A 27,929-nucleotide genomic window follows, 5' to 3' on the forward strand; every position below is an offset into this window, starting at 1 on the left:
GACATTTCATTGATTAGTCCCACCCCTCATTTTAGGGCTTGGCCAACTGGTTTCAATAGACTTATAACCAGGGATCTGTACCTGTAGCCCACTAGTACCTCTGCGGCCTGTTTGGCCAGGCTGTGTGACAGCCCATAGCAGTTTCTCAGGGTGGCTGCTCTAGGAGGCACATGAATCCATTCCTCCCCAGACCAGGCCTATGAAAAGCCAGGCTGCATGGGGCTCAGTAATGAAACAGCCCTGGCTAGCCCACCTCAGCCAACTAGGGCTGTAAAAATGTGTTGTGCGCGCTGGGGCCTCTCAGGCTGTAACCCTTCCCCCTGCGGCCGGGTCCCAGAGCTCAGCCGCAGCCTGAATGTCTACACTGCAGTTTTACAGCCCGTAGCCCCGCCCAGCTGACGGGGCCAGCCCGGCTGCTCCCTTGCAGTGTAGCCACACCCGGACAATTCCGCCCCCGGGCTGAGTCTCCCACTGACGTCAAGGGGAGCTTGGCCCCTCCTGGGCAGCGAGGGAACCGCGAGCGCGGCGGGCTGCCGGGCCAGAGCTGCGCTGGCTCCTCCGGGCTCCAGGAGGCGCTGTGGGGCAGCCCGAGGCAGCTAGTGTGTGGCTAGAGCGGAGCCCCGTCGGCAGCCGGATCCCCCGCCCCCCGCATATGGAAGGAAGCGGCGCGCGTAGCCCCGAGACCCCGATGGCGCTGAAGGAGGGTGCCGCTGCCTCCAGGGAGTTGCTGTCCGTGGGGAGCGGAGGAGGTAGCCGGTCCCGAGCCGCCACGTCCCCGGGCTGGGGAGGGAGGAAGCATCCGCCTGCGGGCGAGAAGCGGAGGCTGGGCACGGGCGGGGGAGAGTGGGAAGCGGCGCCTGGCGGGAGGCGGTTTGCTCGCGCGCGCGGCTGCCCCCCACCAAGTCTTAGCGACGAGCGGGCCGGGAGCGCAGCCTGTGAGCAGCGCGCGCGCGCGCGCGGCCTGCGTGGCAGCTGTTGCGCAAGCCGCGGCCACGCGGCACCACCCTGGTTCAGCTTGATCGGCAGACGGCCGTTAGGTGGGGGAGGGGCAGGGTGCCGAGAGCCCAGCTGGTTCGGGGCCGGAAGGTCCCGGTTTCCGCTCGAACCCCGCCCCGCCCCCATGAAACTCTCACAGCGCCCCAGGGCGCCTGCGCGGGCCCTGGGGACGGCAAAGCACCAGGCTCGCGCTGGCCCTTTCAGCGGCATCCCCTGCGGCTCTGGGAAGTGGGCCCGGCTGTTTGGGGGAGGGGAGGCGAGGCCGCACCACTTCCCGGGAAGCCGCTGAGCCCAGAACTGACCCATCCTGACTAGAGCTGCGGGAGGGTGGGTTTATTTTTTTGGGGGGGAGGGGGGAGCGAGTAGTAAGTTTCCTCCCAAATGCATTCTTTGGGGGGCGCCCAAACTAGTCACAGATGTTGGGCCGAATTTGGCAAACGGTTTCGGCTGGAAACGTAAAAAAGTTCTGAAAACAAAATTTTGGGCAGTGTTGAAATGATTGGGTTTTGAAAGTGTCAGAACAACCTATTTTGACATTTCGTTTTCAATCAGTATTTTCTAAAGGAAATGTTGAGTCCAATCAAGAATTTTCAGGTTTTCATATTGGGAAGAAGAGTTGGGGAAAAAACAGTTTTCATAGAATTGTTGGTGACACCGGTTGCTACACTAGGTAACTCGGGAGGGTTGAAGACCACGAGTGTCGATGAAGCCCTCTTGCTCTAGGCTCAGATAAACTGAGGCCCCTTTGCTCCTTGAACCCTCTATGATCCTGCATAACTCTGAGGAAGCTAGCACACAAACAGACAGGTTTGCACATGGCTCGCCAGCCAAGGCCAGCTTCAGCCTGGGAAACGTATAGATAAGGCAGAAATGTTTAGCAAAAACCTGTAACAAATAGGACCAAATAAGGCAAGGCTTGGGCAATGCTATTGAGGAAAAACACAACTGGCTGCTTTAGCTGATTGGCTGTGGTATTGTACGGGGCAACAGGTAATTGGTTGTATAAGCTTGTGTAGTGAAGTAGGCAAAGGTATAAAATGTATACTGGAATTTGCTGCGCTGCTGCAGGATTTGAGACAGCTCAGTCTCCCTGCACCCTATTTGGAGCTCCAAATAAATCTCTCTGCTTCTCCACCCCGTTGTGGTCACTGGCGCGACACACACCGGCAACGCACCCAGCTGTTGCTTCCCTCGGGCACTCTGTGCCGGCAACAGAATCATAGGTCTGGAAGAGACCTCGAGAGGTCATGTAGTCCAGTCCCCTGCACTCCAGGCAGGACTAAGCTGTGGCTACCCTGGAAACTTCAAAGTGCTGTTGCGGGAGCGCTCCTGCGGCAGCGCTTTGAAGTGCGAGTGTGGTCATGCGAAACGCTGGGAGACAGGTCTCCCAGCGCTTCTGGTAATCCACCTCCATGAGGGGATTAGCTTTGGGAGCATGGCTCCCAGCACTTGGAGTCTGTCTACACTGGTGGTTTAAAGCGCTCAGACTTGCTGCGCTCAGGGGGTGATTTTTCACCCCCCTGAGCCAGCAAGTTAGAGTGCTATAAAATATAAGCGTACACAAGCCCTAAGTATTATTTAGACCAGGGGTCGGCAACCTTTCAGAAGTGGTGGGCCGAGTCTTCATTTATTCACTCTAATTTAAGGTTTCATGTGCCAGTAATACATTTTAACATTTTTAGAAGGTCTCTTTGTATAAGTCCATAATATATAACTAAACTATTGTTGTATGTAAAGTAAATAAGGTTTTTAAAATGTTTAAGAAGCTTCATTTAAAATTAAAATGCAGAGGCCCCCGGACTGGTGGCCAGGACCCGGGCAGTGTGAGTGCCATTGCAAATCAGCTTACATGCCGCCTTTGGCACGCGTGCCATAGGTTGCCTACCCCTGACCTAAACCATCCCTGACAGGCGTTTGTCCAACTTGCCCTTAAAAATCCCCAATGATGGAGATTCCACAACCTCCCTAGGCAATTTATTGCAGTGCTTAACCACCCCGACAGTAAGTTTTTCCTAATGTCCAACCTAAAGCTCCCTTGCTGCAATTTAAGCCCATTGCTTCTTGTCCTATCCTCAGAGGTTAAGAAGCACAATTTTTCTCCGTCCTCCTTGTAACAACCTTTTATGTACTTGAAAACTGTTATGTCCCCGCTCAGTCTTCTCTTCTCCAGACTATACAAACCCAATTTTTTCAATCTTCCCTCATAGGTCATGTTTTCTAGACCTTTAATCAATTTTGTTGCTCTTCTCTGGACTTTCTCCGATTTGTTACACCTTCTTGTCAACTGTTTGAAATGGGCCACCTTGATTACATTGAACTCATTAGCACTACAAAAGTGATTTTTGCTCCCTTCTTGTCAACTGTTGAGAATAGCACACTTCCATCTTAATTGAATTGGATCATTAGCACTGACCCCCCACTTGGCAAGGCCACTCCCATCTTTTCATATGCTGTGTATTATACCTCTCTACTGTATTTTCCTTTCCATGCATCTGATGAAGTCGGTTTTAGCCTACGAAAGCTTATGCCCAAGTAAATTTGTTAGTCTCTAGGGTTCCACAAGCACTCGTGTTTGCTGATACAGACTACACGGCTACCACTCTGAAACCTGAAATGTGGTTCCCAGAACTGGACACAATATTCTAGTTGAGGCCTAATCAGCGCGGAGTAGAGTGGAAGAATTATTTCTTGTGTCTTGCTTAAAACACTCCGGCTAATATATCCCAGAATGATGTTTGCTTTTTTTGCAACAGCATTACACTGTTGACTCATATTTAGCTTGTGATCCACTTATGACCCCCAGATCCCTTTCCGCAGTACTCCTTCCTAGGCAGTTATTTCCCATTTTGTATGTGTGCAACTGATTGTTCCTCCCTAAGTGTAGTACTGTGCATTTGTCCTTATTGAATTTCATCCTATTTACTTCAGACCATTTCTCCAGTTTGTCCAGATCATTTTGAATTTTAATCCTATCTTCCAAAGCACTTGCAACCCTTCTCAGCTTGGTATCGTCTGCAGACTTTATAAGTGTACTCTCTATGCCATTATCTAAATCGTTGATGAAGATATTGAACAGAACCGGACCCAGAATCGATTCCTGTGGGACCCCACTCGTTATGCCCTTCCAGCATGACTGTGAACCACTGATAACTATTCTCTGGGAATGATTTTCCAACCAGTTATGCACCAGTTTTGGTTTGAAACTAACTGATCTTTTTAAAATAATTTTTCGGTTTGACTACCTGGTAGAAAAATCAGTTATTCCTGCAGATCTAATGCTGAGCCTCCCTAGCTTGTGGGACCTCTGATGAGATTCGCAGCGCAAGGCACTATGCATACATATGACAGGTTTCAGAGTAACAGCCGTGTTAGTCTGTATTCGCAAAAAGAAAAGGAGTACTTGTGGCACCTTAGAGACTAACCAATTTATTAGAGCATAAGCTTTCGTGAGCTACAGCTCACTTCATCAGATGCATATCGTGGAAACTGCCTACATATTATTTTCATGCAAAGGCTTTTCTGTTAATCCCTACATATGTTCCGAAGGGGGACAAGTTACCTATTCCTAGTATTGCTGATGTAATGCTAAGTAAATAAGAGAGAAATTACTACAGATATACTATAATGCCAGAACTCTAAAGGACAAAACTAGAAGGGAACTGAATGTTTTCAAACTTCTGATAAGGTAAAAAAATCATCCTAAAATAAACACTTTTAAAAGTCTCACTTTAATTAGTGATATGTAATTCCCTTGAAATTGGTCATCCTGTTTGCTGCATTGAGAGTTGACTAGCTAAATTGTCCAACTAATGAAAATTTTCTTAAATTCTCTGCTTTCTGGTGCAAATCTTGGGAAATATCTAAATAAGGGAGCTAGTATCACATTGGTAAATAGTGAAATAACTGATGTAATTTTTCTTTGTAGGTATTCATGACACACTGTTGATAAACTCAAAACATGCCAGCAAAAAGGTCACCAGTTTAGAGACAGTTAGGATACCAAGGAGTAACAGTAAGTGCATCTTTTCCTAATGGGACTATGCTGATCACTGTTTAAGTTGCTTTGTGAGCTTGAAAAGCACATAACCATGACTATACCTAACGTTAATATATCCTACTGCTGAAGCAGTTAGCATTCGAAAATCAATTAACTGTATAAGTTTTAAATAGTTTTAAACCTATTTTTGCTACTTGTGAATCTGCAAATCTCTCTCTTGCGGTTGCCAATATGGATGTTTCCCCCGCTATTTATGTTGGAGCTTGAAACTAACTAGGCTTTATTTTACTCACCAGATAAAATGGGCACAGTTGGCAGAATATTTCTCATGTAGTTAACTGACTCATCCTGCAGAGGGAGCACAAAACATTAATTCTGCACAAGTTTTTTGTAAACATTTGGCATTTTAGGGCCTAATGCTACAAACCCGCGCTGGTGTGAGAGGGAGGATTTCTGTATGTAGAGGGCTTGCAAGATTGAACCTCTGGTGTTGTATTTCAAAGTAGTGTAAAATGGACTTCTAATATTGAAATTACTTTCTTAACCTCACTTTTTAAAAGAATACTGTCAAAATCAATAAGCCAGATTACTCATTTATCTATTCAGTGATCTCTTTGAATGGCTTCAGAAAAGGTATTTTTCTGCACTTGATCCATGTGCCTTGTCCCCTAATCAAAGACAGAGTTAACTGGCAGTGTTGTCTGATTATGGTATGAAGTGACACATCTTCAGGATTTTTATTCTTTTCATGGAAGACAAGTTATTAGCGATTTCTTAGCCTTGGGTTGCATTTGCTTAGTGTGCAAAGGGCTTCTACTTTTTCATATAACCATTCTAATCTCTATATTCAAAACCAGTTTGGTAGTATAAAGTATTGGACACTAGTATATCTTTTTTTAAATGATCATTCCTTTTTAATAACATTTCAAAATTATTTTAAACTTGTGAGAGGATAAAGGAGGCAATATGGAGTTCTTTCTTTGACAGAACTCTTTGGGGAGAGTCAGCGTGGCATAAAGTAGTAGTTTCTAAGGGACTTTACTGGAGTTGAATCAGAATAGTGCAGCCTTACTACAAAGTGAAACGTAGTTTCAGTGAAAAATAAACACTAGACGCTAGATCATCTCCTGATGCAAGAGAGGGAAAAGGCTATTTGAAAAAAGTGTGGAAGTATAATGAGTTAATCTGTGACTGGAAGGGTTGACTCATCCATGGAGGGGACATGGCCATGGCCATGACCATGACCCACAAAGAGCAAAGATGTCCCATCATTGGTGGGAAATGCCATGGAGCTTGGAGACATCCCTGCAAAACACCAGCTCCTTCATGCTGTTACCTACACTACCTATCCACCTATGCTGCCTTCTTGGCAGCATAACACACTTGGTAGAAAGCTGCTTCTGAGGTTGCTTTTTCCTGTCATCCGCACAGCTTTCTTGACAGTTGTGCCATCACTGACCCCCCCTCCCCCATCTTCTCTTGGACCCTGCCCCTTTACTCCAAGAGGGGAGAAGGTAAGGTACAGTACTTCACAGGAACTTGAATATTGACGTGGAGCATCCTGAGTATTTCATTTTTTTGGTGTGTGTTTAAAACAATAGAATTTTTCTATAAGCGTCTGTTGGACTTGCCATATTTTAGTTTTTTGAAAAGGTCAAATATAAGCCATGACATGACTCCCTTAGTGAACCATTTGGACTGATGCATAAAATCTATGATATTCTGCACCGTATGTGCCATGGGAAGTTGAGCAATCTGGTCAATAAAGTAGTAACTTTATTCCCCAGATGAATTGTTAAATATTGTACACAACTTGAAAGTTCAGAATTAAAACAGTTAAATCCTGTGTTAATGAGATATTCATGTCTTTGTACTGCAAAATCTAAATATGCATATATGCTATAATCTCACTATTTCTACCTTAGTTTTGGACAGAGTTCAGAGCTTTCTACCGCAGATGGCCCTTGCAAACAATGAGCTAAGAAGAGAAATGGCAACAGCACCAGCTCATCAGTTTGATATTGAAAATCTAGACAGCTGCCTTGAAAACATTATAGAGATGGTAAATGTATTTCTTGTGTTTTGCTTTTGTAAAGTAAATTTAGTGCTGTGGTGTAAAACTCTTCACTCAGTCTTAGAACGGGTTTGTTTGAAAAATAAAGCTTTTTTCCTCCTTTACATTCCTTTATAATTTTGATCTGAAATTAGCCATAAATTTAAAGCAAAGTATGCTGCTTGCTCTTCATGACATAGTAATCTTGTCCACCACTGAAACTTGAAGATAAACAACTAGAGATAAAGTAGTTTAAGCCCAGAATATGAGCTGTCTCTAATCTAAAGCTCTAATCCTGACAATGAGTAACTTTTGTAATTAAAAATGTAAATAGATTGTTTTTTTTGTTTTCAAAGTAAGCTGACTTTTAATGAATTGTAATTTAAGATTGTATAATAAGTAACAATAACAAGTGTTCTGTTTTGTTTAAGGGACACTTTTAAATAGTTTAAGGCCCAAAATCTAGGTCTCGAGCATGTCAAGTATAACAAAACTTAAAAACCTTAATTATGATCTCTCAAATTTTATTGGAAACTCTTGTATTTATTTCAATGTCTCTCTCCAGTGTTTTAACTGAAATTATGCAGCATTATGCTAATGACTGAGAACCTCAAAGAGAAACTGATTATATCCAAAACATGAAAATAGCTTAGTCTATTTTCACTATCTAGGCTGAGACAATTATGAAATGTAAATAGTGGAAGAGTGAATTAGATTCTGAAAATTGTTTTTTAAAAATCTAATGTGAAATTAGTAGAACAAGTAAGGGAGCTTTTATTTTAATAATTGTCTGTTTACAGATGTGTTGATGAAAAGTTTAGTCATAGAGTTTAAGGCCAGAAGGGACCACTAGATCATCTAGTCTGACCTCTTATATATTACAGGCCAATCAACATCACCCAGCGCCCACACACTACACCCAACCACCATATTTAAAGTATTGCAACCCACTGGAGATTATTAGCCTATTATGTCTCTCTCCCCCCCCCCCCCCCCCCACACACACAGTAGGAGGGACCAAGGTGCACCAGTGCTCGAGGTCCCCACGTCAGGGAAATGATTGAGATATACCCAGACAATCCTGGCAAGCCACCTGCACCCCACAAACTGCCGAGGAAGGAAACCCTCCTGCCCCAAGGTCACTGCCATTCTGATCTGGGGGGAAATTCCTTCCTGACCCGACCTCACATATGACGAGCCGCTAGACCCTGAACATGCGAGCAAGAACCATCCAGCCAACCACCTGAGAGAGAATACTTTGTGCTGCCTCAGAGTCCTGGTTTACCCCTCTTGGTGTCCCATGTCCAGCCATGGCCATCCCTGCTTCAGAGGAAGAAGATAAAAGAACCCTTCCAGAATACATTGCGGGGGGAGGGGGAATCCCTTCCTGACCCTTGCAGATGGCAGGCTGGAACACAAGCATGACCTTCAGGAATTTAAGACATAAACCAGAAGTGAGCCCCAGACCTACTGTGCCCTGCCCCTACCACCATGAGCAATCCCATCATGTAACCACACTCATAAATTTGCCCAGCTCTCTCTCAAAATTAATTAATTTGTTTGCCCCCACAACTCTAATTGGGAGGCTCTTCCAGAACCTCACTCCTCTGATGGTTACAAACCTTCTAATTTCAAGCCTAAATTTGTTAATGGCAGGTTTATATCTATTTGTTCTTGTGCCTACATCGTCCTTTAGTTCAAATAGCTCTTCACCCTCCCTGGTATTTACCCCCTAATGCAGCGGTTCTCAACGAGGGGTCTGGGGGACGCGAGCAGGTTTCAGGGGGACCGCCAAGCTGGGCCAGCATTAGACTTGCTGGGGCCCAGAGCAGGAAGCCGAAGCCCCCCACAAGAAAGTCGAAGCTTTGAGCCCCGCCACCTGGGGCTGAAGCTGAAGCCTGAGTAACGTAGCTTTGCGGGAGCCCCTATGACATGAGGCCCCAGGCAGTTGCCCTGCTTGCTACCCCCTAATGCTGGCCCTGGCCTTTCTATGCAGAAAACTAGTTATTGTGGTACAAGTGGGCTGTGGAGTTTTTATAGCGTGGGGGGAGGGGGGCAGAGGAGGGAGCACATCACGAAGAAAAAGGTTGCGAACGCCTGCACGAGTATATTTGTAGAGAGCAGCCATATCCCCTCTCAGCCCACTTTTTGCCAGGCTAAACAAACCAAGCTCTTCCAGTCTCCTCTCATCAGATAGGCCCTTCATTCCCCTGATGATTCTAGTAGCTCTTCTCCATTTCTCTTCCAGTTTAAATTTATCTTTCTTGAACATGACTGACCAGAATTGTACACAACTCCAAATGAGGTCTTACCAGTGCCTTGTACAATGGCATTAATACTTCTCTATCTATTGGAAAACCCTCACCCGATACATTCTACAGTTGCCTTTTTCACAGTGCATCACGTTCGTGGCTCATAGTCATCCTGTGATCAACCCGTACTTTCGGGTCTCTTTCCTCTGTCGCTTCTAGCTGATAATCCCGTCTTGTAATAGAAATTACTATTAGACCCTAAGTGCATTACGCTGCACTTAGAACGATTGAATTTCACCCCATTTCTGTTATTCCAGTCTTCAGGGTCATCCATATCTTTCTGTATAATGTTTTAATAGCAATAAACAGAAAGCACAAGTCAAAAGGTCTTATGGTTACAGTACTGCTTGCAAGTAATTCAGTAAATTTATTAATAGTTCAGCTTTCTTATGACTGATCTCACCTTGCAGGTTTTATGTTTGTTTTGTTTTTTACTTGGGGTGAGCTGGACCTAAAACAACAGCTTTGGTCAGGTGCAAAGTTTTCGTACTTGTCAAAAATCGTATACAGCTTCACAGGTTGAAATGTGATCCTTTTTTTTTATTAGGGCTGTCAAGCGATTAAATAGATAAATCGTGCGATTAAACAATAATAGAATACCATTTATTTAAATATTTTTGGATGTTTTCTACATTTTCAAATATATTGATTTCAATTACAACACAGAATACAAAGTGTACAGTACTCACTTTATATTTTTGATTACAAGTAAAAAAAAGAAATATACCTAATGCAAGTACTATAGTGTAATCTCTATCATGAAAGTTAAACTTTCAAATGTAGAATTACGTTAAAAAAAAAACCCTACATTCAAAAATAAAATATAAATTTTAGAGCTTGCAAGTCCACTCAATCCCACTTCTTGTTCAGCCAATCGCTCAGACAAACAAGTTTGTTTACATTTGCAAGAGATAATGCTGCCTGCTTGGTGTTTACAATGTCACCTGAAAGTGAGAACAGGTGTTTTCGTGGCACTGTTGTAGCCGGCGTTGCAAGATATTTACGTTCCTCAGGCACAAAGATTTATATGTCCCTTCATGTTTCAACCATCATTCCAGGGGACATGCGTCCATACTGATAATGTGTTCTGCTTGATAACCATCCAAAGCAGTGTGGACCGACACATGTTCATTTTCATTATCTGAGTCAGATGCCACCAGCAGGTGGTTGATTTTCTTTTTTGGTGGTTCAGGTTCTGTAGTTTCCGCATCGGAGTGTTGCTCTGTTAAGACTCCTGAAAGTATGCTCTACATCTCGTCTCTCTCAGATTTTGGAAGGCACTTCAGATTCTTAAACCGTGGGTTGAGTGCTGTAGCTATCTTTAGAAATCTCACATTGGTACCTTCTTTGTGTTTTGTGAAATCTGCAGTGAAAATGTTCTTAAAACAAACAATATGTGCTGGGTCATCATCCAAGACTGCTATAACATGAAATATACGGCAGAATGCAGGTAAAACAGAGCAGGGGATATACGATCCTCCCCCAAGGAGTTCAGTCACAAATTTAATTACCGCATTTTTTTTAACAGGAGTTATCAGCATGGAAGCTTGTCCTCTGGAATGGTGGCCGAAGCATGAAGGGGCATACAGATGTTTAGCATATCTGGCACATAAATACCTTGCAACGCCATCTGCATAAGTGCTATGCAAATGGCTGTTCTCACTTTCTGGTGACCACCTAAATAAGAGCATTATCTTCTGTAAATGTAAACAAACTTGTTTGTCTTAGTGATTGGCTGAACAAGAAGTAGGATTGAGTGGACTTGTAGGCTCTGAAGTTTTACATTGTTTTGGTTTTGAGTGCAATTATGTAACAAATCTACTTTGAAAGTTGCACTTTCATAACAGATTGCACTACAGTACTTTTATGAGGAATTGAAAATACTATTTATCATTTTTACAGTACGAATTTGTAAAAAAATATGCTTTGATTTCAAAAACACTACTATATATATGAAAATGTAGAAAAACATCCAAAATATTTAATAAATTTAAATTGGCATGCTATTGTTTAACTGTGCAATTAAAACTGTGATTAATTGTGATTAACTGATTAATCAACAGCCCTCTTTTTTGTTTAGAAAATATTCTGATTGTCTTGAACACTTGTCATCCACAGTCACAGCTGTACCACTGATAACGTTAAACTGTTATATGACATGAATTACATTAGCAAAATATGAGACAGCACCCTGAAAATTATATTTTCAGACTTGGATTTTTGTCTAAATTATCCAGCCTTTTGCTCCCTTCGTCAGTTTAAACCAGAAGGCTTCACTTTAGACAAAGTAAATTAATCAATGTACCATTCTCTTTTTGCTTCCCGAGAATTATTTAAAAAGAACTATTACTTTATTACTGAGCACTATAGGTACTTAGACTGTATAAACTCATTTTTCGTATTTAAACTTTCATGTTTATAGTGATCTCTAAAAAACTTGCAAATATTTCCAGTCTACTGAGGTCTGCTTTTTTTTTTTTGCATAGCACATAATCTGCTGACTTTATGGTAAGGATGTTCATGTGTATTAAGGTCCTGTTTTGTTTTGTTTTTTGTTGTATTTTTTTTAAACAAAAATCAAAAGCAATATGTAGATATATGGGTTGTTCATTTTTTAAAAGCACCGTTGTTTCTTGCAGAATGTAGCCTTGGTTGAATTAAGTGGTTCTGACACCGATGAAGAAATAATTTCAGAAGACAGCTCAGAATCTGAAGAGGACAGTTGTGCAACTGATGAAGTTACCATAGACACCATTAAACTTCCAAAACAAAAAGGAGAAAAGGGCAAAATAGAAATTTTGGACAGCAAAGTGAATGAGTAGATAAAACTATTTTCAGATTTCCATTTCTGAATGTATCATGTGTCCTGACTACTGTGACCCTTAGAAAACTAGCTAATTTCCAAGTGTGTGTCACCTGGAAACTGGCTAACTGCCAGTCACTTATGTCACTGGAAGTACTGTGTTTAGTAGGGTGGAGAGTTTCTTTTGGCTGAGAGGAAAGCTGGAGCTCTTAATCCTAAGTCCTGACCTGACCTATCCCCCAAGCTATATAGAAATGAGTTCCATCAGGAGGTCAGGGTAGGGAAGAAACAGCATGAAACTTAGTAATTTGAGAGGTTGCACTGTAAAGCTAGGCAAGAAGTGTGAAGTTCTTGGCCTGTTTTGAGGTGAAGAAAGGATTACTAGGGTGTGCGGTTACTTACTTCAGGAGAGGGAAATAATTAGATAGGAGGAAGACAAAGCTTGTGTTCTGAGATGGGAATAAGATGTGTTAAGATACTCAAGTATTATATACTTGTCTTCACTACCAAATACTAAAGATGAGCACACAGTGCTTCAAGAGTTAAATCTAAGGAAATATGCCTAATTTATTCTTGTCTCCTTAATTTTATAGGGAGGAGTTTGGGCTATTTTACTGTATTTAGTTTAGTCAAGTTTTGCTTTCAAATGATGTATCTCAATGCCTTTGTAGATTATAAGTTGTTTCTCAAAGAAACAGTATTTTGTATAATAATTTAAGGTTATATTCTTACCGTATTTACTTAGCTACAGAAGATTGACTAGCAAGCGGCAGTTAAGCACAGGATTTAAAATGTGTTATTTAAACTTATATTTTTCTTCTCTGTTTTCATTAAAGATAACTGTTTGGAACATTTGATCAAGATAATGCTCAATACCATTTCTAGTCTTTGTTGAAGAGCATGTTTTCTTTTATCTTTCTTTATTAATAGGAAAAATAAAATCTTGCTAGCATCAATTGCTATTGTGATTCAATTTATGGCTAAATTATTAGTCCAAAGCAGGTCCTTTGACTCATGTTGCTAGTAATCAATCTTTCTGAAAAGCAGCAGCACTTGGGATATGGGCTGTATAAAGACACAGTACTGAGATGATTAGTTTCCACTTATTAATTATGGTACATTAGAATTAAACTGTTTAAACAGTTTAAAATCTGGAAGGGACCTGGCCTAAGATGTGACACTGGACTACTAATGTCAGACGTTACTTTAACACTGCTTCCCCCTGAAAGGAGATTTAGACGTGCCAGTTTTACTCAGCACAACTACTTAATGACCCATATCTATACACATTATTCCTTGTGTCTCTGGCTATTGTATCAAAAAACCTCCTAAATATCTGTCAACTGACAAAATCCAAAGCGGTTGGGGAACTAGTATAGTTGTCTGTTGAAGGTACTGTTTCTATGGTAAATAAAATACTGTAAGATACCTTTATTTGGATAGCCTGGATACTGTTCTTTATATTGAGGTTTGCAGTGGCATCTTTATAGACTAATATTACTCAATTGTATTTCAAATACACTTTGTCTACAAGCAAAGTGAAGGAATTACGCTGTGATTTAATGGTACATTGCACAAGGTGGATACAGCTTGTTTATAATGTCACACTTCATAAACCTTGCTTAATGGGTGTGTAAACTGTGTCCAGAACTGAATGTTTAACTTTCTTGACCATGTTGATGTGCTTGGTAAATTGAACGTAAAAATTGTCTTGTGGCTAGACTACTTTTACTACAAAAACATATTCCACATTAACTTGAGTCTAACTTTGGGCTATTCAAGTAGGAAAATAATTACATAGAGCTCACAAATAGATAATTTTGTTCCTGTGATACCAGCTAGAGACGAGCAAAAAAAAAAAATAATTTTTTTTGGTTTGGTAAGTGAACTGGAAAAAAACAACAAAATTGGTTCATTTCCAACTGACACAATTTGTTTGATTTTTCTTGCCAAAACAAAAAAGTTTTGAGTCCATTCTAATTGACACTTTGAAACAGTTTGTTTAGACTTTAAATATTTTCCTTTTTTCTTTTAAAGGAAGGGAAAAAAACCCAGCTGCAACTGTTTGCTAAATTTACACATGGCTTTGGTCTCACCAAAACTGTAGTTTTCAGGAAACTTACTGTTCACTGAAAACTTCACCAGGCTGTAATACCTATTTTCAGAAGGTGCATACATTTGGCACACTGTTCAGCTGATCTCATAAACTCATTAAAATATTGGCTGTAAGATGCTGTAGCTTTGTGGAACAGTAGTTTCTCTTAAAATGTTTCTTGGAGTACAGAATGTGCAAAGTTATGTTCATTATCTTGAAAAATGCTTGGTCATTATGTCAGATATCCTTTATATTTAGTACTTGATAAGTGTAAAATATGGTTTACTGTCTTATGCCATAATCTTGCATTAAATGCTCCTTGAGGTAAAGTGAGTGCATGTAACGTATGTGGCATAATTACTTCACAATAGTGATAGACATACACAGATACAGCTGGTTTAAATCTATTAATATAACCACCATTCACAGTCCCATACAAATTGCACATTCCACATTCACAAAAAGATAGAATATATTTTCAATAACTTCAGCTTAATATTCATAGTTTAACAAAGATCGTAGTAAGTGCACTTTCTTGAATTTATTTCCATTTTATGGCACTAAGGTTTCCTTTACTGCTGAAAAGTCATCAGAGCTGTATACTTTTGTTGAAAAACTTGAACTGTTTTATAACAAAACTGTATAATATGCATTTTAAAGTACATTTTAAGAGACGCTTAATGACTAAATGTATGTTAAAAGGTTTAAAATGATTGTGTAAAATACATCTCATAATAAAAAATTTAGGCACATCATGGGCCCAATCCTTCAGTCTTACATAAGCAATCTCCCATTGTCCGAGTTAAGAACAACTTGGAAGGTTTAGATATGTGAACATTTAGATAACTAAAGACCAAATTTTTGTTCTACTAAAGTAAGTTGCCAAACTCCTTGTGACTTTAGTGGGGCTAGAATTTGGTCCTTAATATTTTCCATGGATAAATATGATTTGCTTTTTGTTAGTGGTACTACTTCAGAGAATATATCCTGGGCACTGTATTAAGTGCTTAACAGAATACTTAAAATTGAGGCTGTCAGCAAGGGGTTTGCTTTGGCAGTCAAGCTGAGCTGTTTCTTTAATACTCCACAGTTACAGCTTTAGTTCTGAGGTACTCATGAAGAGCTTCTTCACCTATGGAAGATCAAAATGTGAAGGAGTTATATCACCAGTTTAAAGGAATAGTCAGAAGACTTAGTTTTAACCACTGAGCAAGCCACAGTTCAGAATTCCTGTTAAGTGCTTAGGTATTTTGCATTAGCATGTTGCAATAGCTTGTGGCCAAGGAATTACTATGTATTGTTTTTTTTAATAAATAGATAATGTATTTTAAAATACCCAACTCCCTCTTATCCCATTCACTCTACTGAAGTAAATTAAACTCTTTTGAAGCTGAAAAAAATCACTTTAGCAATAATGCAATATATCATAATCTGATGACTATCTATTATAGCACCAAAACACTGTCCTATCCACTTTAGAAATTCCCCTGAAAAGCTTCTCCCGTCACATACCCCTCCCCAAGACATTTTGGAGTTGCAGCTTTCCCTCTGCCATGTACATGGACCAGACCGGACAGTCTCTACACAAACGAATACATGGACACAGATCAGACATCAAGAATTATTCAAAAACCAGTTGGAGAACACTTCAATCTCCCTGGATACTCAATAACAGACTTAAAAGTGGCAATTCTTCAACAAAAAAACCCTACAAAAACAGACTCCAATGAGAAACTGCGAACTGGAATTAATTTGCAAACTGGACACCATCAAATTAGGCCTGAATAAAGACTGGGAGGGGATGAGTCACTATAAAAACAAATTTTCCCCATACTAATTTCCCCCTACTGTTACACCTTCTTGTCAATTGTTTGAAATGGGCCACCTTGTTTACATTGGCCTCATTACCACTACAAAAGTGATTTTTCCTCCCTTGGTATTCTACTGTTGAGAATAGCCCACTTCCACTTTAGTTTAATTGACTCGTTAGCACTTACCTCCCACTTGGTAAAGCAACTCCATCTTTTCATGTACTGTGTCTATATACCTGCCTACTGGTTTTTTCCACTCTATGCATCTGATGAAGTGGGTTTTAGCTCACGAAAGCTTATGCCCAAATACATTTGTTAGTCTCTAAGGTGCCACAAGTCCTCCTCGTTGTTTTAACTTTCCTAAGGTGCATTATAATGGGGCTACTTCCTGTGAACATTTAGCGTGTCTGCAGCAACCCTTCTTATCCCCTTTGCACCTTGTAAGGTCCCCAGGAACTAAGTCAAGACCTCCTGTGGTGCACTTGCCTCTCTGACTGAAATCTTACATTCTTGAGTTTTGCCTAAAAGTGAATGTTTCTGGAAAGTCTGACCACAATTGGACTAGCTAACCTTAGTGGGGAAATAGGTTGCTTTATGCTTAAAAAAACAGAAAATAAAAACTGACACCCGCCCCCAACCCTCCAAAAAGAACACCCCACAACAGCAGCAAATTGACATGTGAGATTCTTAAAAAACACCTCAAGCTTAGTAATAATACCATTGTAAGTAGGATGGATTATTAACATGATTTTTTTTTATTTGCAGAAAAGGGTCATTTATCTTTTTGCTCAAAATATTTTCTATGACAGACTCCCTGCTGTATCCAATATAAATTTGACCTGCTATATAAATATTAACACCTTCATACTTGGTATTCTATGGCTATGTTTAAGTGAGATACTAAATAAACCAAAGTTGGGCTTCTAAATCCATATTTATTTAGGCACCTGCCTAGTTTTTCAAAAGTGCTGGGCACTCAACCACTCCCACTCATCTATCTCCTTTAAAAGTCAAAAAGATCGAGGAATTCAGAGTAATTAGATTTAGAAAGCTATGGAATACGGAAAAGTGTATGGAATAGTTTGGGAGAAATAGCCCCATAATATGTTGGGAAAAGTCAGTCTCAAAGATGTGAGAATGTTAATGGCAGTGAGAGGATTATGTAGAGAAGTGTCATGTATGTGTATGTTAGGGGTATGCAGAAACATGAGTCAATGGAAACTGATACTGGGGGCCACTGCATGAACATATAGCCACATTACCTATAAGTAGAGAGGGGTTTTTATTGAAAGATATGCAGGTGGGCAGGGTGCCTGAAGGTGAATGGAAGCCAAAAGTAAGCTTCAGCACTAGTATGGGTCAGGCACACACAATGTAAGATCCTTGGGTAATCAATTCTTAAGTCTGATTTCCTGTCTAGTGATTTTTTTAGTAATATTAGTCCCAATGTTAGTTTAACTACCTTCTTAACGTTGTTATTGTGTGTCTAATTTGCCAAATAAAATCTGGTTTTGATTTTAAGCCAGTCTGAAATGAAGTGAGTTTTGAAAATGTTAGATAGGGGAGTTTCTAACAGGGGACTGGAGGGAGACAGGAGCTTCAGTGTATGCTGAGGTCTGGAAGAGACCACAGTCAGTTTCCTTGAATCATGTCAAACAATGGCTGGTGAGAACCAACCAACCAGAAAACCACTGAACAAAGATAATTCCCATGACGGTTGTGATGCATTTGGAGTTGCCCATTGAGGATTTATTATATGCAGGGGCGGCAGGTTTGTATAATTTTTGGTGGTGCCCAGAACCCGCCCCTGCCCAAACTCCACCCCCCACCTGCCAAAGGTTCTGGGAGGGAGTTTGGGTGGGGGAGGAGGTCTAGGGTGCAGGCCCTAGGCTAGTGCAGGGGATTGGGGTGCAGGATGCAGGTTCTGGGAGGGAGTTTGGGGATGGGAGGGGGTGCAGAGGTGAGGTATGTGGGCTGGGGTATGGCTGCAGATGAGGGGTTTGGGGTGTGGACTCTGGGGCTGGGAATGAGGGGTTTGGGGTATGGGAGGGGCTCAGGGTGAGAGTAGGAGTGTGGGGGGCAAGGGCTCTGGGGCTGGGGGGCTTGGAGTGTTAGAGAGACTCAGGGCTGGGACTGGGGATAAGGTGTTTGGGGTGCTGGAGGGGCTCAGGGCTCTGTCTGAGACGAGATGAACAGTTGTGGTGTTGGAGAGGCTCAGGGCTAAGGCAGGGGGTTGGAGTGCAGGGGGATGAGGGCTCTGGCTGGGACTGGGGATAAGTGTTTGGGGTGCTGGAGGGGCTCAGGGCTAGGGTAGAGCGTTGAGGGTGCGGTGGGGGGGTGAGGGCTCTGGCTGGGGGTGTGGGCTCTGGGGTGGGGCAGGGCTGGGGATGAGTTTGGGGTGCAGGCAGGCTGCTCCAGGACAGGGGCCAGAGAGGAGGACTCCCCCCAGCCCTTTCCCTGCCGGCAGCAGCGAGCTCTGGGGGAGGAGCCCCCCTTTCCCGGCCCCCCCCCGCAGCAGCATACTCACCCCCACCACTGTCACTGCATGTGCTCCTAGGGCCTCTCTCAGGTCCAGGAATCTCCCTCGCTTCCCCCATGGTGGGTGCCAGGGGATGCTGCGTGCACCTCCTCCCCTGCTGTTGCCCCTGACTGTAGCCTCACTGGGGGTGAGGGATGGGGCTGCCTCCTTGCCCAGCATGGGGCAGCAGCGGTGACTGCAGGCAGAGGGTCCCTCCGGAAAAGGAAGGGTCTGAGGTGGAAGGGCAGGCTCAGAGTCAGTCTGCCGTGGCAATGGATGGGGGTACTAGGACACTGCAGCAGCAGTTGCTGCAGGGAGGCAGCATGCAGCTGCACTGAAGAGGCAGGAACACTGGTGCGTGGGGGCAGCAAGGGGAGGCTGGGGGACACTCGTAGGAGGCGTGGGGTGGCAGCAAATGGGCCGGGGGTGGGGGGACACCCAGCTGGGCCCCTAGGCTCTGAATATTGCTGGTGCCAAGACACCACGGGCCCATATAACTCGCCACCTATGATTATATGAATGCTGTATGTTCGCCTGGTTACTGGATGTTTACTGCATGAGGGCTGTCTGGAATACAGGCAGGAAAGAGGGGATGGCTCTAGGTAGAAACCTATCAACTGACACGGAAGAGTCACTGACGGACTATGTCAGAATCATTGGGTCTAAAAACTGTTTGAAAAAGGAATACATTAATGTGAACTAGGTACCTTTTAGTTCACACCAGCAGTGTCCATGGGGTAATTCACAGTGCAGTGTAGATGAGCCATTAGGGGGGTGTTTGAAGAAGTTAGGACTACTATTAGGGGATGGTATGCCTTTAGGTAGGGTAGACATGCTATGTAGACTCTATTTTTATAATCCTTTTTCTCTAATACATTTGTTCTCCAACTAAAATAAACACTTTGGTTAAGGAAGGCTGTCTGATTACTGTATGCCACTGGTCACTGACTCCCAAATGGAAGAATTGTAGGTGTCCAAATTCAGTTGGACCTGCTGGGTGAGCACAGTTGATACAAGGGGGCACTGTAAGCCAGAGTCTGGTTGAAGAATAGAACTGCAAAATTCCACCTTGAGATAGGTAAAGGCATGAGGCCTGACACCTGAGAGGGTACACTCAAACCAGGAAGGGGTCACAGAGATGCCATTAGCCTTCTAGCTGACAACAGTGTTATTTCTTAAATTTTTCCTTGCTATTTTTTAAGTGTAAATCTTGATCTATCAGGACTTTTATGGGCTTTTTTTCTCCTATGATAGAAACTGGACAAGGCTTTAAAAAAAAAAAAAATTGGTTTAGACCATCCGTTGGGGGGGAGGGGGGGTTTGAAACCAAACTACTTACCTAAATCTTTTCCGAAGCCAGATTGTTTGAATCCACCAAATGGTGCTGCCACATCAGTTTTGTTATATGTGTTAATGAAAACTGTTCCTGCTTCTAGATTTTCACTAACGTACAGAGCTTTGCTTAGGTCTCTTGTGAAAACCCCTGAAGCTAAGCCATATTCTGTGTTGTTTGCACGTTTTAACACTCCATCGACATCCCTATAATAATAGTAATAAAAAAAAATCATTCGGCTTCATTGACAGTAAGTGAAACATAACAGAGACCCTGACGTAACAACCAACCTCCCTCTAGCTGCGGTGCAGCAACTTCTTCCCACACCCTTTTTCTTTCTAATCCCTATTTAGCTGTTTTGAAAACATAACTATGAAGTACTAGTCTACTGTTAGTCAGTCAGAAATATGAAAAAATTCACAGTATTGTCTCTAATTTATACAGTTTGTAAATTAGACTGCAGAATGCTTAAGGTTTATACCAAAAAACCTCAAACAAAATATTGTATTATACGTGTCAGCTTTGTGCAGCTCCAGTGGAATTCAGGGAATGAAGAAGTGCAAAAACGTCTACAAAGCAGAACTCTACAGCATAACATTAATTTTTGCTAAAATTAGCCTTAACTCCCATTTTGTTGAGGAATAAATTCTTAAAAATCCGAAGACTTCCATGTAATAAATAAACCTTTTCATGCCATTTTCACTGTGCTCATTTCTATTTGTACCTTATCCCTAAACGGCTTTAAATATCCTAAGTTGTTTCCAAAAATTGAATACATTTTATCATAGGCGCTGACTTTTCCTTTTCCCTGGGGGTGCTCCACCCCACTCTGCCCCAGGCCCTACCCCCAAGCCCTGCCTTCGCTCCACCTCTTCCCACCCCTGCTCCACCCTCTCCCCGGAAGCCCTGCCCTCGCTCCGCCCCCACCCACAAGGCCTCCCTTGCTCTGCCTTTTCCTGCCCCCACTCTGCTCCGCCCACCCGCCCCTCACTGGTCTCTGCCCTCTCCCAGCCCCTCCCCCAGCTGGCAAACAGCTGTGGCCAGTGAGTGATGAGCACCCACTATTTTTTTTCCTGTGAGTGCTCCAGCCTTAGAACAACCATGGAGTCGGCATCTAATTAGCTTGATTTAACAACCTTTTAACGTGGCAGTTCACAGATTGAGAGTGTGTTCTATTTAGTCAAAAGCTTAATACTGTATTTTCAAACTAGAAAAATTAAGGCCCCTGGAAATAATTCCATTAAGTTTATACAGTGTTCTCCCCCTGCTCCCCGCACCCGGCTGAAGCTCACCCCAGTAAATTTCATTCCAGATCACTAAGGCTACGTCTGCACTACACAGCACTGGCAGCCGCACGTAGCATATATGTAGCAACATGCCACAGTGAAAAATGGGCTGTGTCCACACTGTTGGAGAGAGGAGGCAGCTCCTTGCTGCAGGAGCCTTTCACTGTGGTTAGGAAAGGCTCTGACGGGGGCGGGGCATGGGCAAACCCCCCTGCTAGAGTCTTTCCCTGCTGCTGGAATCTTTTTCCGTGACAGAGAAAGGCTCCAGCAGTGGGGAGACAGCGGGACACTACACTGCTAAAACAGCAGTGCAGACAGGGAGACATGGCTTGCGGTGAGTAGAAAACTATGTAGGGTGTGTACTTGAGTACATACCCATACCTTTAAGACGTGGCTTTACTCGCCTAAAGCATGCCTCACAGTCTACACTGCTACTTATACCGGTGCTAGGTAGCTACCCATGTATGTACTCTACATGCCACTGAAAAAAGCATACAGTGTAGACATACTCTAGTAAACTGGTCCACAAACTAAACACAGGGATTGTCTCACCCCTTACTGGAATGTACCCACTTCTGGAACAAAATACAGTCGTAGTTAAACAGCACACAGTAATGTGACACAACAAACAGTTTGTAACAAAGAAGAGTAACTGAGCCACCAGAATCTGCAGGGGGAACTGAGATACCGTAGGAAGAACATAAGTTTTGTAGCTTGGTTAGGACACTGCATTTAACTACCCTTACTTTGCAAAAAGTGCCACTGGCTATTTAATCTCATGTAAAAGATGATGCCACCAGCAATGTAGTATCCCTTACCACCCTGCTGTAGCTTTGGTTCTGTGGCAACTGAGAAGAGCAGTCTGTACTAAATGCTATCTTTTACACCTATCTGTTCCTTAGAGGCAGAGGAGAAAGTAAGCCGGTACGGTCTGGTATGGTGTACCGGCAAGAGCCAGTACGCCATGCCAGACCGGACTGGCTTCCCCAGGCTGCCACTTTAAAGGGCCCAGGGCTCCCCGCAGCGGCCAGAGCCCTGGGCCCTTTAAAGCGCCGCCGGAGCCCTGCCGCCACTACTCAAGCCCCACTGCCGGAGCCCCGGGGTGGCAGCGGCAGGGCTCTGGCAGTGATTTAAAGGGCCCAGAGCTCCGCTGCGGTAGCTGGAGCCCAGGGCCCTTTAAATCACCCCGATCCCTGGGGCTCCCAGCCGCCTCTGCAGCTGGCAGCTCTGGGAGTGATTTAAAGGCCCTGGGGCTCCCAGCCGCAGTCGGTGCCCTGGGGCCTTTAAATCTTGATTTAAAGAGCTTGGGTTTTTAAAGGCCCCGCCTCTTCCGGTCAAGGCCACACCCCCTGCTCAGGACTCCAGCGTACCGGTAAGTCCTTTAAGTTACTTTCACCCCTGCTTAGAGGATTCCTATCAGCACAATGTCTCAGCGTGACCTTATGAGATTTGGCAGGATCACAGCACAAGGTGAAAGTGATGAAGTAAAACAAAATGCTATTATTTAAAATAGAACAGAACGTACCCATTCTTAAACTTTGAAATTACCATAATAGGACCAAAGGATTCTTCCTGGGCAAGGTACATATGGTCTTCAACATCTGTAAATACAGTGGGTTCCATGAAGAAACCTAAACAGAGGACACAGATAGGGCATCATTTGCATGCAAGTAAAATATTTTTTTAGTTTGTATTCTCTCCTTCTCTACCTACACAGTACCACACTCCGTTTTCCATATTCTGAGCTAAGTATTGTATAAGCCTAAGCAGCAGATGTAAATATCCACTCTAAATTTTCTTTAGAGAAAGAAAACCAGTATGTACAGACACTTTCACACCAGAAGTTCTATTTTGCTAGAGGTACAGGCCAGGTGTACAGAGGGAAAGGTTTGCTGTTACAGATATATCAACAAACTCTCCTAGTCAAGATTCAGTTTGTACCAGCAAAAAAGTGCTTTTGCTGGAATAAGTTATGCCATTCCCTGAACAAAATAAGCTATGCCGGCAAAAGTCATTTTTAATCGGTATAACTGTATCTACACTAGGGCTTTTGCCACTATAAAACTATCGCCAAAAAAAAAATCACCAAAAACCCCCATCCCTCACCGATGTTACTATGCTGGCAAAAGTTTTTAGTGTAGACCTGACCTAAGTCTCAATTTAGTTTCTGGTGCGTCAGCTGCACAACTTCTATTAATGCTATATGGGAGCTGTGCTATGAAAGTCGTATGTATCAAGTGAGGACTATTCCCCTTCGTCTCTATATGAAAGCCAGTACTAGCAAAGAAATATTGTACAACAGGCTGAGTTTCTCCTTACATGTAAATATTTGAAGAGTTCTTCAGTATGAGCCATCTCTTTCTTCCAGGTCTTTATGCCAAGTGATTTTCTCCAGGACACTGACACCCTACTTTATTTAGGTATACTTCATAGAGTCCTCTACCTTGGTGGCAGTGGGAAAGATACCATGTAGCTGTCCTTCAGCTCATGTTGTACTGTATTTCCATGAGTTTATTCCTCTTTGTGCTACACAACAGAGGGAACCATGTGGGCTTTTATTTAAAAATGTAAAAATTCAAAACATCTCCAGGTAGTATTTTACCTGGTCTACATACTTGTCTTCCTCCGTACACTAATGTCGCTCCTTCTTTCACTCCAATTTCACAATATTCCAGCAGCTTTTCCAGATGAGCCTTGTGATTCTGTGGACCGTGATCTGTTGCTCTATCGAGTGGGTCACCAATTTTCATCTTTTTGATTTCTTCCACCTACAGGTTACCCAATTAAAATGAAAAGTTACATAGTATGACACACTGGCCAATTTTTTTTTAAGTGACTAGTGACTATAGTACTTCAGTGTTGGGGTGCCCAAGTTTAAGACCCCTTGAAGGGACCCAATTTTCAGAAGGAGTACTTAACACTTTCTGAAAAGCAGGCTTTTAAGCTGTTTCAAGTTGGGCACCCAAAATCACTAGTCACTTTTGAAAATCTTGACCATTGTTTTTAGTTATTCATTTTTAAATTTCTTCTGCTACTGTGTCTGGCATTGAGAATGTCATTGTTTATTAAGTTAACAGTGTGGTAAACAAGATACTGAAGTTATTTCCTAGTCTAAATAGCAATAAATAACTGAGTTTTCACACAGCAGTGTTGAAATTTTAATGGTGAACATTAGATAGTCTTGTATGATCCCTGCTATACTTCCAATCTTACCATATTTTTTTCCCATATTCACAGTGGTCTTAAGTTTCATGGATACAAATTTGGCAATTTTTGCTTACCCAAATGTAGAGATATAGTTGATAGGATAACGTCTCTTTATAAGTGTGTCACTTCTCACTGCATTTCTTGGGCAAGTGTCTCCTATTTGCACACCCTTTTCATTGCTTCATGATAGGAATCATGATTTCCCAGTGTCAGCAGCGATTGAAAGCTTAAATAACTTGCATGATACAGAAACTTGTGTGTGTGTGTGTATAAAATGACTTGATCTTCGCTTTACATTGTTACTGCAGAATTTATTTTGAACATGAGCCCTTTAAATATCTTACCACTCTCCTAACAAATTCATCGTGAACTGATTCTTCCACAAACAGTCTGCCAGCTGCAATGCAGTTTTCTCCCTTGTTGAAGTATACTGCTCCCATGCCCTGTGTCAGAAGAAAACACTATACTGATACTTGGTTTTATTAATTTCCCACTCCAGCTATTCCCTGGGGCTACATTCTTTTTTTTCTCCTATGGATGGATCTATCCATGTATAGAACTCTTCTTTAAAAGGGCAATATCAGCATAAAACTCATTGAAAAAATAAAAATGTTTTCTTACCTCTGGGGTAAATCCTACTCTTCTTCCCTCTACCTTCTCAACATAAACACGTGCATGAACAGAGATGGCCCTGGATGCAGTGGAGCTGCTGTGTGTGGAGGCAGGATTTAGGGAGGTGCACACTCCCTGCACACTGTTGAGCGAAGCTCCATAGAGACACTGTGCAGCATCATGGAAAAGGAGTTTGGAAGCAAGGCTGATGAATACACAACTCTGCTGATCCACTCCCCTTATGGAGGGCTATGAGAGCAGTCACAGCATGTGACCCAGTGGAGAAGTATGTGTTCCCATCCTGTCAAATGCACAAAGAACCTCCCCTACATCAAGCCTATGGACTCAGGCCTCATGGAGGAGGGACAATTTGCCCCTGTTACTAACCAGTGACCATCAGAAAACTTTAAAAGAAAACGTGTTTTTTTAATGGGAAAAAATACTTTCATGAAAAAATTTGTTTCCATTCTCTGACTGGCTCTCGCACTATCTCAGATGATCAAACCATAAAGAGATTTTCAAAAATCAATTTGCTTTTCATAGTGCATGCTGTTCTCCTCCCCTCCCCCCTTTTAACTCTTCCTGGACAATAAAAAATGGATTGGAGAGTCAGCTTCACTGTTTTGTATTTCATGCAATAGCACAAAGTTGTTTGAGTTCAATGGGGCTCTATCTAGGTATGGGGGTTCACAATAGCAGACCTAACTGTAGGATTAGGGCCTAAACTAACTATATCATGTAGCAACTAAGTCTTTTTGTAATGAGTGATGTAGCATATGCTAGAGTTACATTGGAAATAGATCCCTTCAGTAGGAAATAGGATCTTATAATCTACTAATTTTCCTCTATGCATATATTTTTGCAAATTTTAGAAGACAGATGTTAAGGTTGGATGGGAAGTATAAGTTACGCATGTGGGTGATAGTGAGTCATTAAGGATTACATGGCAGTGCGGAACTGACTGAATCTTGACTTAATTTCCAGGCTTTTTTTTTTAAGCATTTGGAGGGGTTTTAAGAGTCAATTTTTTGTAAAATAAATTTTTTTGCAGTGTTAACATGATTCCATGGAAACACACTTTCCACCTTTACTCTTTTTTAATTTTTTTTTTTGGAGAACATTCATGTCTTTTTGAATAAGCCCCGAAAGTTTAAACTGTGTTGGCATACAGCCTAGAGAAGGGGAGCCCTGCTTCAACATACTGTATGAGGCTTAAACTGTGGCTATCCTCTTGCGTGTTTTAGCAAGCCTTGAGGAGGGGTGCATGTGAGAAAGGGAATTAGAACATTGTTTCTTAATATGATGCATTTACAAGGTTTTGAACATGTTTTACTTTGAAGTTACCTTACCATTCTCACAGCTTTGTCAAGTTCACAGTCCTCAAAAATGATCAGTGGGGATTTACCACCAAGTTCAAGGGAGACTTTCTTCAGATTACTGACTGCACAGCTATGGAAAGTTGTAAATAATTACTGTATATACTAGATCATAAGCCAGTTCGTTTATAAGCCGACCCCCCCAAGATGGATAAGTAAAAATGGCAAATTTTATGACCCATTCATAAGCCGACCCTATAATTCAGGGGTCGGCAAACTTTGGCTCCCAGGCATCAGGATAAGCCGTTGGTGGGCTGAGACATTTGTTTACCTCAAGCATCCGCAGGCACAGAGGTAAACCTAAGTAAACAAAGTGTCCTGGCCTGCCAGTGGCTTACCTTAATGGGCCGGGACAGCAACTGGTGGGGAAATTTTTTTTGAGGGGGGGAGAAACTGGGGGTCAGGGAAGTAACCCCTGTGACCACCTCCCACGTGACCCCATCCCTAACTCGGGACCTCCCCACATGACCCTTCCCCATGTAACCCCATTCCACCCCACCCCTAGCCCGGGACCCCCACACTCTCCCCATCCCATCCCTTCCCACCTTAGGTGGAGTGGGCCAGGGGAGGATGTCTCTGGCCTGGCCCTAGCTGCTCCGGCAGGCCAGGCAGTACGGCCACAGCCTGCCAGCCCTGGAGCTGTAGCTGCTTCAGAGGCTTGGGGAGAGCCGTGTGGCCAGAAGAGGAGAGACTCTGGCCCCACCTCTTCCCTTCTGGCTCTGCTGGCTGTGTTGCAGGGGGAGGGGGCTGTGTCCCACCACTCCCCCCTCTCTATAACCATTCATAAGCTGACCCCCCTTCTCTGATGCTTCCTTTTTTTAGTAAAAAAATTCTGTTTATGAACTAGTATATACGGTGTGTAAAATTAACATTCAGACATCTTTTAGTAATGAAATTATTTTCCCTAAGATCAACTGGTGAAAATGTATAGCATATATCTATTTTTGGTTTTGGACAGTTGGACTTAATAGCAAATGATATTTCCACCTTTTAATGAAGACAAATGACTAAATATATTCCCATCCACAGTCTTCATGTCATTTTAATATTATGTGCAAGATGTAGTTTGCACATCAATGCAGTAAACAAACATTGATTAATCTACAGTATAAAAAAGATCTAAAACATCTTCTGAATATAATGAATACAATACCTCTTCATGATCTGTTTACCAATAAGAGTTGAACCAGTAAATCCAAGTTTGCGGATATCTGGGTGTTCAGACAAGTGCTGTCCCACTAAACCACCTGTATTATCGTGTTATATGGGAAACAACTAATTGGAAAATGTACATACAATTCTTAACATTCTAATAGTCCAGTAGGCCTGTCAGGTTAAATAGCATCTAATTTCAAAAAGAAGTATCCTTACTTATGTTACTATTAACACCTCAGATTAATAAAACTAAAACCACAATGGCACAAATCCCTCCCTTCACCAATGGAGTCGAGAACTTCATCTCTGATACTTGGACTGCTGAGAGAATAACCCAGTTTATATTTTAAACTCGGATCAGCTGACATATGTACT

The 27,929-nt window shown here is 42.5% G+C and overlaps 2 protein-coding genes across 5 annotated transcripts in view; one reads left to right on the plus strand and one right to left on the minus strand.

The window, feature by feature from the left end:
• The first annotated feature begins 581 nt into the window (after positions 1-581).
• On the plus strand, positions 582-17,663 carry NOPCHAP1 (NOP protein chaperone 1). The gene is made up of 4 exons (XM_073324108.2): positions 582-749; positions 4,922-5,008; positions 6,919-7,055; positions 11,998-17,663. The coding sequence occupies exons 1-4, from the start codon at positions 653-655 to the stop codon at positions 12,178-12,180; spliced, it is 504 nt and encodes a 167-aa protein (XP_073180209.1). The 5' UTR covers positions 582-652; the 3' UTR covers positions 12,181-17,663.
• The window catches only part of ALDH1L2 (aldehyde dehydrogenase 1 family member L2), a 64,929-nt gene continuing 38,347 nt past the window's right edge, over positions 1,348-27,929 (minus strand). For 2 of the 4 annotated variants that reach the window (XM_073323883.2, XM_078850576.1), the window contains 7 exons: positions 27,553-27,646; positions 26,373-26,472; positions 24,756-24,854; positions 23,807-23,972; positions 22,730-22,835; positions 19,925-20,124; positions 1,348-10,737 (listed from right to left, as the gene is read on the minus strand). In XM_073323883.2, coding sequence (XP_073179984.1) covers positions 10,649-10,737; positions 19,925-20,124; positions 22,730-22,835; positions 23,807-23,972; positions 24,756-24,854; positions 26,373-26,472; positions 27,553-27,646 — 854 coding nt within the window. In that variant the 3' untranslated portion in view covers positions 1,348-10,648. Of the gene's footprint in view, positions 10,738-14,644; positions 15,389-19,924; positions 20,125-22,729; positions 22,836-23,806; positions 23,973-24,755; positions 24,855-26,372; positions 26,473-27,552; positions 27,647-27,929 lie in introns of those variants that run through there. The other 2 variants (XM_078850577.1, XM_078850579.1) reach the window with 2 other exon arrangements.

The sequence above is a fragment of the Lepidochelys kempii genome, chromosome 1 (genome assembly GCF_965140285.1).
Source record: "Lepidochelys kempii isolate rLepKem1 chromosome 1, rLepKem1.hap1, whole genome shotgun sequence".
Classification (NCBI taxonomy): domain Eukaryota; kingdom Metazoa; phylum Chordata; order Testudines; family Cheloniidae; genus Lepidochelys; species Lepidochelys kempii.